Source organism: Sinohyriopsis cumingii, chromosome 2, assembly GCF_028554795.1.
Source record: "Sinohyriopsis cumingii isolate HCF-2022 chromosome 2, ASM2855479v2, whole genome shotgun sequence".
NCBI classification, from domain to species: Eukaryota; Metazoa; Mollusca; class Bivalvia; order Unionida; family Unionidae; genus Sinohyriopsis; species Sinohyriopsis cumingii.
The window spans coordinates 62,191,942-62,205,600 of NC_142962.1; the positions used below are offsets into that span (position 1 = coordinate 62,191,942).

Consider the following 13,659-nt stretch of genomic DNA (forward strand, 5'->3'; position numbering starts at 1 on the left):
GGAAGAGAACTTGCGGTATTTGATGAGTCCAAGCTTGTTGTTCTGTAGCAGACAGTTCTGGAAGATTCTCTCCAATAATCAAGTCTTTCAAACTGATTTAAAATGGATAAACCACAGATTATTGCTCATGTTCAAAAATCTTTAAATTATACAATTTTTGATGCAAAATGGATCCCGTGTAGTGCTAAATTTGTGGTCCTTGGCAACTATGCTCGTGGAACAGGTGCAGTCCAAATTTACGAAGTTTCTCATGGTGATGTTAAACTCATATCAGAGGTGAGAACACATTGTTAATCTCAATCGATAGTCATTATTTGATTGATTTTATAGCATTTAAACTTACATATCCTGATCAGATTGTATGTTTTCAATGGCTGCGGTCAGCTCTTTACTAGCAAATACATTTGTAAAGTTATCTCCCTTTCGGACAGTGGATTGCCTCCCCACGGTTGGTATTTTACTAGTTAGCATTTAGCTGATTGAACACTTTTATTAATTTACAGTGATTGAAAATAATTGCAAATTATTAAGCAAAAGATTCGCTTTGAAAATTGTTTCGATACACTTGTTTAAATATATATCAGATTTGTCCAGGACTCCTTGGTTTTGATGCACTTAAGCACGTACTTTTGCCTTTTCAGAGATTTACTTCTTAGTGACACCTCTCAATACTTTAGAAACATTAGTTATTTTAGCAGAGTATGGATAAGAGTGACAATGATAACTCTTAACTCTTTCCTGGCATGCTTTCAACCGGACAACTCCCTGTCGGAGTTTGTATATAATGTGACAACACAGAAGTCTGTTTCCTCCTGTGACACCACTGTACATATGCTTGAGTAGAAAAATAATTGCAGAAAGGCCTTAACCAAATGTTTATATTGAATTAACTCCTGTTCCGCATATGATAGTCAAATGTAGAAGAAATATTGTTAAAATGTCAGCAGTGACCTTTTCATTAAATAATTGTCCTTTAAATTCATTAACCCCTGGCACCGCATTTATGTGTCAGGAGGTAGTAGCCTACTGCCAAGCTCTGTAATGCCAAGGTCATGTATGATACACTGAAGTGGGTGGTATTATACAGAGTTCTTGGAAATGCTTAATCACATATATTTGAAAGCAATTTTTTGATCTGGGATGCAGAAAATTGCTTACACATGTAATGGGTGGGCGGCAGAATTCAAAGACTTGCCAGTCCAGCTTCAGCCACCTGCTTAGTGGGAAAATGTGTTGATCGGTTAGCTGTGCTGATATTTACAATGACAGAATTCAGTGGCTGAAAGACCTTTTGATGTACATGTTGCCATTATAAGAATTCAGTGGCTGAAAGACCCCTTGATGTACATGTTGCCATTATAAGAGTACATTAAAAGAACATGATGCAATAGCTGGGTGGCAAGTCAAAGGCTTTGACTGGCGGTTGGGTGGGAAAATTTACTGATATTTGCAGTTACTGAATTCAGAGGCAGAGAGACCCAGAGATGTACATGTGGTCATTTATAACAGTACAACAAATAAACAATTTTAGATTTTATTATTGTGTTATTTCCGAGTGTAATGGAATAAGCAGTGCATGTGACCTCGGAATCAAGACATGTTGAGACTTAGACAAAATGACATTTGCAAATTTGGATAAGTATTGTGAGGTTAAACAGCAAACTGACAAAGATTGTAATGAGATTCAGAAGAGTACTTAAGTTGTTAGAACTGATAGTTAGGATGGGACAGTAGCTAAGTGTAAGGAAGTGTGTGATGCCTAGCTTAGTGCTTGGAATAAGGCATTCTTTGGATTGACAAAATTCAGTCTTGTTCTGATGGACAAACAAGAGCTATGTTGGTGTTATAAAAAATGTAGAAATTAAACTCAGTGGCAACTAGTAGTTCTTCTAATTTGCATAGTTTTTGGGGAGGGGACTGCAACTTTTGCTGGTGGGATTCCTATTTTTACCAAAATGGGAGTCATGGACTCATATTTTTAAAATCCTAGCAAGATCTCTTATGGAAAGTAGACAGATGTAACTCTACAATGATACCAAATAATTTGGAAGTTCTACAGAGGAAAAAACCTAATATTTTGGTCCCGATTATTTTCCACCCAAAATTCGCCAGTAGTCGGAATCCGGATTTTAGACTTTTTTGGCCTCAGATCTAAGGCAGACTGGTCTGAACTGCACACAGACAGGTGAACCTTTGCAACAAGTAGGATACGATGGGCATTTGGAATAAAAAGAGGTCTCCATACGAAAATGATGGGTCTTTTAAGCAAAAACGAAAAGAACTCCAACTTTTACCCTTCTGCTCATGCACAAGTGAAATAGCCAATGAAAAATGATGTTTCTAATACAATTAGGCATTAGGTTAATGGGAAATCTCTTGGAAGTTGATGTATTAGGATGTATTCAGAAGTAAGCCCCAAAATATTTTTCCTACTCGTATTTCAGGTGCAAATGACCAAAACCTCCAGGGGTTAATGAGTTAATGATTTCCCAGCATAATTTTTACGTTGTCCAAGTAATTATTTTAAGAATACATGTATATCCTTTCGCAGTCTGTATTTACTACATTCAAAATGTATGCTTGGTTCACCCGTACCCATAGTTTTATAATTGTAAATGCTTAAGTCTAAAACTGATAGATATCTTAGGGATAGATGGTTTATTCACTTTCAGAACTAATTTCTACTTTTCGAATTTAATGAAATGAAGACTTCGAATATATTTTGATCCCAGTTAAAAAATGTCAAATGTGAACACCATGATAGATGTTTCACCTCAATGATTCCCTTTAGAATTATTGGTGCATCGGAGACCCCCAAATGTTTAATTTGAACACGAGTTCTAACACCAAAGTTTGTTTTTTTACTCAATCTGACCTCCAGTTCTGACACCAAATGGACTTTTAAATCCCTGTCTTGCATTCCTTGGGGGAAACTAAGAAACTGCAGATATTATTACGTAGGCCTAGACTAGTATTGCTATTGGCAGATATTATTACATAGGCCTAAACTAGTATTGCTATTGGCAGAGGATGCATACATTTATATACAAATCTTAAAAATGAAATAATCAAATGCATATTTGATAAAATATGAAGCTCGTTAATGTGGTTCTGAAGTGAACCAAAAGTCTGAATATTTGTCACATGTGGATACATGATTTTTAATAATTTGACACGTGAGAGCTATTTTGCCTATGACTTTACCTTTGGACACAGCAACAAATGATTTTCCCTAATTAATTTAACTTATGTACATGGTCTTCTTTACAGCTTCCAAAAATACTGCTTAAATTGAAGCTTTAAGAGATGAGATACATGAATTCCTTATGAAGTGGCATTTAAGCATATTAGGTTCAATCAAAAATTTGTTGTTTTATTTTTTTCACTGTTAAAATGAGCATAGTTTAGCAAACAAAATAACCTCATTAATGGCTAGTAAGTTGGGTCTGTCCTGGAATTTAACAGAGAAGTGGAGGATGGAGATTTTGCATATTAGTTTTAGAAAGTGGTAGCAAGAATGTTATCATTCTCTAAACAAAATGTTTTTAAAAACAATCATGTTAGTAAATATACATTGATTTTTGCAATATAACTATTTAGTAAATTTCTGTACTAAAGAAAATCAAAGCAAGAGTACTCACACGGGTGGGAATTCTGCCTTAGTAAAACTTGTGCTATACTTATGCTATATCATTTGTAAGACTCCATAATTTTATCATAACAGAAATGGCCATCCATTTCACATGATAATTCTGATTATTTGTTACTCCTATGAATATTCTTAAATTTTACTAGTGAATTTGTTTGTGAACACTATTGTTACTTAATACAAGTTGTTGAGACTCTTGGTTATTGTGACATGTCATGAAGTTAGGAAACATAATAAGAGAATGTTTGAATCTGTTAAATGGTTTATTTATTGACAAATATACAGTGTGACCCCACCATAGCATGCTATGTTATAACACACGATCATGGTATGGCTCCTGAAATTTCATAAGCATGTTTTTCTCTGACTCTAAACAATATTTTTTTCTTCTTAAAGTACAAAAATGTAATGAAAAAGTTTACTTGGGGAAGACATTTTGTATGAATTCTAATAAAAGATGATCATGTCATGGCTCCTGAAATTTGGTATATATGTATTTTTCTCGTATATTAAAAAGTTTGTTTTTTATTAAACGGATGAAAAATAATGTGTAAAAAAGTTTATTCAGTGATCATGGTGGGCTTTACCAATGTTGTAAATTGTTATTTTTTTAAACTTATTGGTGACAAAATATACCAAATGCTCCATGAAAGGAAGTCGCAACCTTGGATATAAAATGCACTGGAATCTATCTGTTGTTACATAAATCCTTTTTGTTCAATTGACAAACCATCTTAACAATGCATTATTATATAATAATCTGCTTATACTAACATCTGACCTTAGTACCTGTATGCTGTGATGCATAGCCATGCTACCGGACCAACTACAGTTGACCAACCTATGAAGGCAGGAACAAGAAAGAATACAGTGGACCAAATGATGACTAATTTTTTTTTATGTACCCAGAAAAAATAGTTTTAGTGAAACTTTAAAGAAAACTGATTACCTTTGAAGCACAGATTAATATGCATCAGTACCAAGCAAATGAAGAAAAAAAACCCGTCTTAATTAATGTTCTAGGATTATCTGCTGTTGCCACCAGAGTGACACATTTGTTTGGTCCTCCAAAGTTGTTCTTTATTGGTAACTTCAATAAAACATGCACCTTTAATCAAAACAAGCCCACTTCAGTCTTCAGTAGAAACAAAACACATTTCATCAACGGAAGTCAGCACCAAACTTAAATACAACGGAATCTGATGGATTGTTACATTTCCAAAGTGACCAGACGATGTTTAGTGTGTCATGAAAAATGTTTATGCTTATGATCGCTACCAACGCTGGCATAAAACACAAATTAATTAATTTTTTTTTAAACCATATATATCTGGCCAGCAAGTTACTTTTGAATTTGTTTAAATGTTTCCATTTCCCTATGAATAGCTTCATCCACTGGGTAGCCTCAGCAAGATGATAACTGTCTCCAGCTGACCAAAATCTAGTCCAGTTTAAGTTCATGTAACTATATGTTGCATGCAAACAACTGTAGCCACATGCTACTGGCAACAATATCTTAGTGAATTGTTTAGTGATAGTTGGGGGGCCCTGAGTGGCCGAGTGGTCTAAAGCGCTCTCCGTTACGGATCACTGCCATCTCACCTCTGTCTGCATAGGTGCAAGTCTCGGATTCAGCCTATGTGGGTATGTGAGAAAGCTTGCCAGTAGCTTCTCATGGATCGGTGGTTCTTTCCGGGGTTTTCCCGGGTTCTTCCTCCACCATTAATACTGGCCGCCATGTATAGCCTATCATGTGCTGAAAAATGGTGTTAAACCCTACAAAAACAACAACAACTACAATAGTGATACACGTTTATTGATAAGATGATATAGATCAGGTGAGGACTACAGTTTATTTATATGTGTTATTTGTGTTTTCTAATGGGATGTAACTGATACATGAATTTTATAACATGTGATCTATACTTGAAATCATGAAATTTTCATACACATGTACAGTAAGTACTTAATACCTTATCAACTGTACTACACAAATGTAAGTTGTCAATATACAAGTGGATTTTAGACTAGTTTTGTCTTTCATTTAATCAACAGCACATATTTTTATGCTTGATTTTTATTAATGAAGCCCTTATCCCAGGTCATCTTGTTTTGGTAATGCATCATTTTCTTCAGCTAATTGACTTGGTTTGTTATAGCATGGTTTAATCTATAACTTGGTTGGGTTCTATGGACCCCAACAACTGTGTTATATCAGGATCACACAGTGATTTGAATGAATCATTTATTTTTCTTATTCAGAGTTTATGTTGCCTGTATGCTTGGATAGGTATATATAGTTCTTGATACATAAGTAGCTAATGTAACAACCAACATTTCTGCAAGGCAACCAATTCAGAGTTTTAGTTCAAGATAGTTCTAAATGTAAGTGAGCTTGCACTGGAAATTAAATCTGGGTGAGCAGGTTATAATATCAATCTGTGGTCAACTTAATAATAGTTGAGTATATTAATTGTATGCTATTATTTTTAGATCATCAGCATGTTGCCAAACTAGCAAGTTCATTAAGCAAGGCAGTAATGATGTAATTTATTACTGTTATTGCAGTTTTCAGGGATGGTGGTGTAAATGTCTTGCTGCTATTAAGATGTAGTGTGTGTTTTGGGGAGGGTAAAGCTAATTTTAATAATGTAATACTTGCCTGTCACAATTGCATGATTCCATCCTCCCACCATGCTTTGATGGTCCAAGAGGAAGAGTATCCTACATGAGCTGATAATGTGGTAGTCAGACTGGTTTTTGGTTCTCTCTATTTTAGATTTCTAGAATTATGAGTTCAGACAAGAGAACACAGAGTCCTTGAAGCAAAGGAAGGCAATAGTGACAGAAAAGTATTTCATTATTAAAATTAGTGCCTACTCCTTAAAAAGGTGCATGTTGCTTTGATCTGTCTTAAAATCCTGTCTTAACATGAAGTGTGTGGGAAATCTGTTGTTAATTGATATAGACAGCTCAGAACTGAAAACACATTTCTTTATGTATGTATTCATATTGTTTTTCAGTTTGAAAAGTCAAAAGCATTCAAATGTGGTACATTTGCTGCATCAAGTTTGCAGCAGAGACACTTTGCCACAGGGGACTTTGATGGCAAGATGTGCATTTGGTAGGTATGCCTGTGCTGTTCTGTTATTGCAAGATAAGTCACATTAATCTATCAACCATGATAACTAGATGACCAGAAACTCGAATAATGCTATAACAAATTAATATAAACAGCACAAGACAACTGAAAACTTGAAATTTCCAAATATTTTAGTCTTGTGTTGATAATAAAAAGATATAAATTTTAGTCATAATAATAAAACAATTTGGTATTTATTTGCAAAGGTTCATGAATATATTGTAACTTGTATAACACTATACAGCATATAATGTAAGTTTAGCATTTTGACTAATTTTTTTGTATTTCTCTTTATGTCTAAGGCTTAAACATAACATAACCGGAAGATTTTTTGGTGGGTTAACAGTGAGGTCCATTATTTAGCTGGTAACTAAGAAATTATAATTCAAATGTAGGCTTAATAGCATGGTATAATTTATAGTGTATAATGCATTTGTAATACTTAAGGTCCCTTCATCCGTGATCAACTAATATGATCTGAAAATTCTTTTTTTCTTCTTTCATCTTAACAGTGTTGAAAAAATCATTATTTAAAACTAATGTACCAATATGTATTACATTTACCATCTTTGTCATCTTATGTCAGTAAGAACAAAAAATGAGAAAGGTTTATGAAATTCATTCCAAATATTACCCATTTATCCAATGCTTTATTCATTAAATTAAATGGCAGTCCATGGAATCTGATTACACAAAATAAATTAGGCTGTAATTTATATAGATAAGCTTAGTATTTTTCACTATTTACAGGAATTTAGAGAAGCCTGACATGCCTGTTTACTCAGTAAAAGGTCATAAGGAAATCATTAATGCCATAGATGGTGTTGGTGGTCTTGGCATAGGAGAAGGTGCCCCTGAGCTTGTCACTGCAAGTAGAGATGGTAAGCTTATCTAGTTATCTTTGCATCTTTGGATTAAAAGAGGCTTTCATTATCCATGTTTTTAATCATGGCCACCAGCCATAAATAAAAAGTGTCTGTTTTGAGTTTCTTTAGGCATAAAACTTGATAAACAGAAATATTCCTGCATTCAGAATTTGGTACCACCGTAGCCATAAAGGTGCTATAGCCATGCGTTATTGAAATGATTCCATACAGATCATTTAGAATTTTGTACCACCATAGCCATAGAGGTGGTAATAGCCATGCATTTTTGAAATGATTTTATTCAGATCAGTAAGAATTTGGTAGAGTGTGACCCTGCTATAACACAGTTGTTGGGAGGCATAGAACCTGACCGTGTTATAGACCAAACAGTGTTATAAGCAACCAGGTCAGTTAGCTGAAATGATGCAAGTACCCCCAAAAAAATTGCTGGGGCGTGGAGGTAGGTAATAAATGCGGGCGTTAAAATACGTGCTTCATTGGCACAATTACCATCTTAAACCAATGCATATTTAATGAGAAATACACCTGTAGACTAGTGAAAACCGATAAGGCTAATATAATAGTTTACTTTATTTAGAGAACCACGAAATTGGCACATATACAAGAATATTGTTTATATATACATGCCTATTGTATAGCATGAATATATCGACACCGTGTACTCACCCACGAATCTCATCATATACATTCAATCCACAATACAAGTGATTTCATCGAAAATATGCACACACAGAGATTTAAAATATTCAATAATTTTGTCACAGGTCATATTGGTCTGAATTCAATGGAAAAACATAGCACAATCATGTGACGAATGACAAAGCACATTTACTTTTCCGTACATACCAAGTCGGTAAAGTTTGCGTTTTAAGCCGCCGTTGTTACCATTCGTAAGCATAAACATTTTCCCTGCAAAAAGGAAACTTTCATAGCACATTTAACATGTTTCAGTCACGTTGGAAAATGTAAAATTCCATCGGATTCTATTACTTTTATTTAAGTTTGGTACTGACTTCCTTTGAAGAAAAGTTCTTTATTTTTATTGAAGATTGTAGTCAGCTTTCTTTGATGAAGGGTGCATGTGTTATTGAAGTCACCGCTAAAGGACAGCTTTGGAAAACCAAACAAAGACCCATTTCTTATTGTGGTAGCAACATCAAATAATTGTATTGTGTGATTGAGACTGATTTTTTTTCTCAATTTGCTGAGTATGTTTTCAGAACAATCGTTGCTTCAAAGGTTATCTGTTTACTTTGAAATTTCAGCAAACTATTTTATCTGGGTACCTTTTTAAAAGGAATTGGCTGTCATTTGGCCTATTCTAGTTACTGTTCCTCAATGCATATTGAATAAACCAATAGCAAGATGTGTTTTTTTTCTTCACATTTATGGTAGCAGCATGATGCTGCCTTCTATGCATGCATCAGAAATGTAACAAAGGGTCAGTGGACGATACACACAGGTGTTCTGGTCTGATGACAGGGGTTATTACAGAAAATGTGCTCTGGATTTAATTCTGAGTGAAAAGAAGAGGAATTTTACTTATCATCAGCATACAAATGTCAGTTAAAGTAAATATATTAATTACTAGCGAGTGGCCAAAAATCTGACGAAACACTGATTACAAGATAATCCAGTTGATCTCCACTACCAGAGATGTCAACAACAAAATGGATATCTCACAACATACAGTACTCATGCTAGATGTCAAGATAAGCGGATTATGATATAACAATGCACTGTTTAGATGGTTTGTCAACATGGACAAAGAATTTGTTTATGTAAAAATAGATAAATTTTAGTGCATGTTATATCTAGTTTGCAGCTTCCTTTCATGGGGCCTCTGAATTTCTCCACTCCAAACCTATGTTTGTATATACAAGTTTAAACAGCCAACTATGTCGCCAATACAAAAAATTGCTAGATGGTATATTTTGCCTTCAATAAGGAAAAAGAAAATCAAAGTTTGCGACATTGACGAAGCCCTACACGATCCCAGAATAAGCTTTTTACAAGTAATTTTTCTTACTTTTAAGAAGAAAAACGACTTTTTCATGAACGAGAAAAATAGATATAAAGTTTCAGGAGCCACGCCACAATCGTCTTGTATTATTCATACACGATCTCTTCCCCAAAATGATAATAAACTTACATTTTTTTCTACTTTTAACAAAGAATTTTTTTGTGTACAAGATAATTACATGTACATGTATATGAAATTTCGAGAGCCATACCACGATTGTGTTATATCCGAATTGATGTTATAATGGAGTATGCTATTGCAGGGTCATGCTGTATCACTATAACCACAGAGGTGGTAATAACCTTGTATTATTAAAATGATTTTATGCAGCTCATTCAGAATCATTTTGTTAATACACAGTTACCATGTTTTGTTTGTATCATGTACTTTTATTAACAACTTTTCCTTTTTTCAGCAGGTACATATTTTTAGTAGAATAGGTTGATTGGACTATAAGATAAGCTGTAGATGGGTGCATACTTATAACGTGCGTGAGATGAAATAAGAAGTTCTCAATGGTGCCTGCATTGTTTACTACAGAAAAACCTGATTTTAGCAGCCTCTGCTATGAGCAATCAGCTGTCATTTACCAATACAATAGTTGTGTATACTATTAGATTGAATTTATTATATAATTGCACTATATAGAGTGATCACCTGTTGAACACAACCAACAAATAGGAATTGAGTTTGGTTACTGGTTTCTTTATATTTATAGATAGTCTATGCTTCTGACCATAAACCAAGGTGAAGTACGTGGCATTTGCAGCCACTGTAGTTCCAAAGTCCTGTAAATCCCCATTCTTAGTAACCATTGCTTCCTTTATAGGCACTGGTTATGCACATGCATAGTTCAGAGGTTCATATTGTTTCTTTACTTGCTGTATAAACAGTCGATTGCCAGTATCATAATGAGAAGTCATCTTTACCAGCTTTCACTGTAGCACAGCAATTACATCATTTAACTATGGAGTCAATATGTTATGTCCATGGTGAATGAAATCTGTAATTTATTAGATTACTAGCATTTTGTGGATGAGTTTCTTGTAAAAGTTTATGAACAACTTGTCGTCTTTAAAAATTTTAACTGTACTGGTTGAAGACTAAAAGATCTTACACAATGTTCCTGCATCCACTGTCCAATTATTTGTTGTTGCTACTAAACTGCTCTGTGAAAAGTCATGACACTTAGCAAAGTTTCACTTTGATCATCAATAGAAATGGTACTACTCATAGATTCAATATGACCACAATGGCAAACCATTTGAAAATTTTGTTATCACTGCTTATGCATAGATGATAAAAATGGGATGGATTCTTACTATGGGTAGTTGGTCTTAAATAAAATGTATCAACAGCATTTTTACAGACTCTTTTCTTGTGTAGGTCCTTAACAAAGAAAGTTGCTTGTTGGATCTCCAACATTACAGCCGCTGCTGCAGTTGCCATCATGAAAATCTTGCTATAGCATGATAACATAAATAATTATGAATGGATTTTTATCAGTGAGACCTGGTTAATTATAATCTAAAGAAAGCCATGTATGAGTGCCAGTTCAGCTGTCATAACTTGAGCTTCTTTAACTATAAGGATTATTGAACATACAGTTTTAAAAACAAACAAATTTTGATTTTTAACAAATCTAATGTGCAGATATCTTGACATAATTTCATATGAGTTAAGTGATCTATATTTGGTGTCAGGATGAAGGTCAAAGGTCATGACTTTGATTTTTGTAATGCATTTATTATGTATACATATTGACTGATAATAATGAGGACTTTGTATAGCGCCTAATCTTTAGAAGCTCTAAGCGCTTTACAACATTAGACAACACCTATAAGATAAAAAAACATATAATGACATGATTACAAAAACAAACACCATGAAATCAGAAAACATAAAAAAAACATGCTGAGAATATTTAAGGTAGGAAACATTATTAGGTCTTTAAGTTTGTTTTTGCAGTCAAAATAAGTGAGTTTTAAGAGCACTCTTGAATGGGATCACTGTGTCTTTGTGTCTAAGTTCAGTGGGCAATTCATTCCATGTTGCTGGGCCCTGGTATGCAAAAGAACACTGTCCATATGACTTTGTTTTCATAGTGGGAATAATGAGTATACGATTGTCAGAAGAGGAGCGCAAGTATCTTGCTGGTGTGTACACATGGGTGAGGTCGGATAGGTATGTTGGACTAGAGTCCGACAGTGAAATGTAACACAGTAAACAAATTTTGTGTTTGATTCTGGATCAAATGGATAGCCAGTGTAGGGTACAGAGCAGCGGGGAGGTGTGCTCTGATTGTGGTACTATAAGTATGATCCGAGCAGCTTTGTTTTGAACTTTTTGAAGTTTTTGGAGTAGATATTGAGAAGAATCAGACAGAATTGAGTTAAAATAGTCCATTCTTGAATGTACTAATGAACACACAAGTGTTTTAGTGGCATCAACTGAAAGATATTTGCAAATTGAGCTGATGCATCTCAGCTCAAGATATGCAGCCTTGCATATCTTCATGACATGTTGGTACAATGTGAGAGTACTGTCCAGAGTAACACCAGGTTTCCATGATAACCATGAGAAAATATTTTTTTAAACTAATTTATAATTCTGGAGTTTCTTAAGAATATCTCATGGTTTCAGTACTCTGTATTTCAGAAAAAAAGAAGAAAGAAACAGATTTCTTATGAATGCCTACACATTCTTTTCATTCAGTAGAGCATCTTGATCCCTTACAAGGACTATAATGTTTCCTTTGTTTTCTTTCTAGGAAGTGTGAAAGTTTGGGACCCACGTCAGAAAGATGAACCTGTTGCAACAATGGAGGCAAATGAAGGAGAAGCCAAAAGAGATTGTTGGACAGCAGCTTTTGGTATGTGATAAATATTGTGACAGTGTTATCCATTGTGTATCTGATGAGATCCTGTCATATTGGCTTTTAATGATATTGAAAAATATTGCCATTAGAAGTAAGCAAAGAACATAATTTTCTGTTTAGGCTGTATTTAAGTTAGCTTTTAAAAAACAACAACTTATATTGCAATACAATATATCATAGCAAATGATGCAATTCTTTCAGCTTGATAGGTGTTTTCAATGGCATCAACTTTGGCATTATATGTGGACTGTAACTTAAAGGCCTCTCTTTTTCTTGCTTCATTTTTAAATAAAATGTAAACCTTTCTTGCATGCATTTGCTGGTCATAATGAATCCTCATAGATTTAGTTAACGAATGTTACTGATTTTCTCACAAGTTATGAAGAAAAGTATGAAGTTTACATTTGTTTGAAAATTATTCTTCAGTGAATTTGGTTGTTACATGTAAAATATTGTTTCACAGGCTGTGTAATGACATATTTGTGAAATGTTTAGTCCAGATGTGTATATATTTTTAGTTCTTCACTTGTTTCATACAGGTCACTGTGATCTGTATTTTAAGTTTGGCTTTGCTTGCCTTTCATTTTAAACTTTGTTTCCAAAGTATCACTCACTGAGAGTATTTTTCTCACTGAATTAGCAGTAGTGTGAAATAAGTGACGCTTTTCTTCCATCATTGGTGTCAGCAAAAAGTTAAAGAGTATACATTATAGAATTGTAACTTTTCTGGCAAAACCAAAATAATGTCCATTGGACTTTTGAGATTAGTGGATCAGCACATCCATCTGAGTTTTAAGATACTGTGAACAATATATTTGACTCTTCTGACTGGGGCTAATTTGTACGTTCTGCCAATTTCTTTGGCTGAGTTTTATATTCACATGTTTCAGTTATGGAGTCTTGTATAATAGGATTTTATTTTTAAAAATCAGGTACTTCTTTACCTTATTAGCAAAATTGTTTTGAGATAGACAAAATTTAATAGTTGAACATTAAAATTTATTTGTAGATGACCAATTAGACTTTTTTTGAGGCCATTACAACAATGCTTAACAAAATGGGCAGTTTAAAATTTAACAT

The 13,659-nt window shown here is 34.0% G+C and overlaps 1 protein-coding gene across 1 annotated transcript in view; it reads left to right on the plus strand.

Moving 5' to 3' along the window:
• Positions 1 to 12: 12 nt before the first annotated feature.
• Positions 13 to 13,659, plus strand: part of LOC149805028 (dynein axonemal assembly factor 10-like) — a 33,187-nt gene continuing 19,540 nt past the window's right edge. Inside the window, exons 1-4 of the mRNA XM_089946660.1 lie at positions 13 to 276; positions 6,673 to 6,773; positions 7,542 to 7,672; positions 12,472 to 12,573. Coding sequence (XP_089802786.1) covers positions 103 to 276; positions 6,673 to 6,773; positions 7,542 to 7,672; positions 12,472 to 12,573 — 508 coding nt within the window. The 5' untranslated portion in view covers positions 13 to 102. The remainder of the gene's footprint in view (positions 277 to 6,672; positions 6,774 to 7,541; positions 7,673 to 12,471; positions 12,574 to 13,659) is intronic.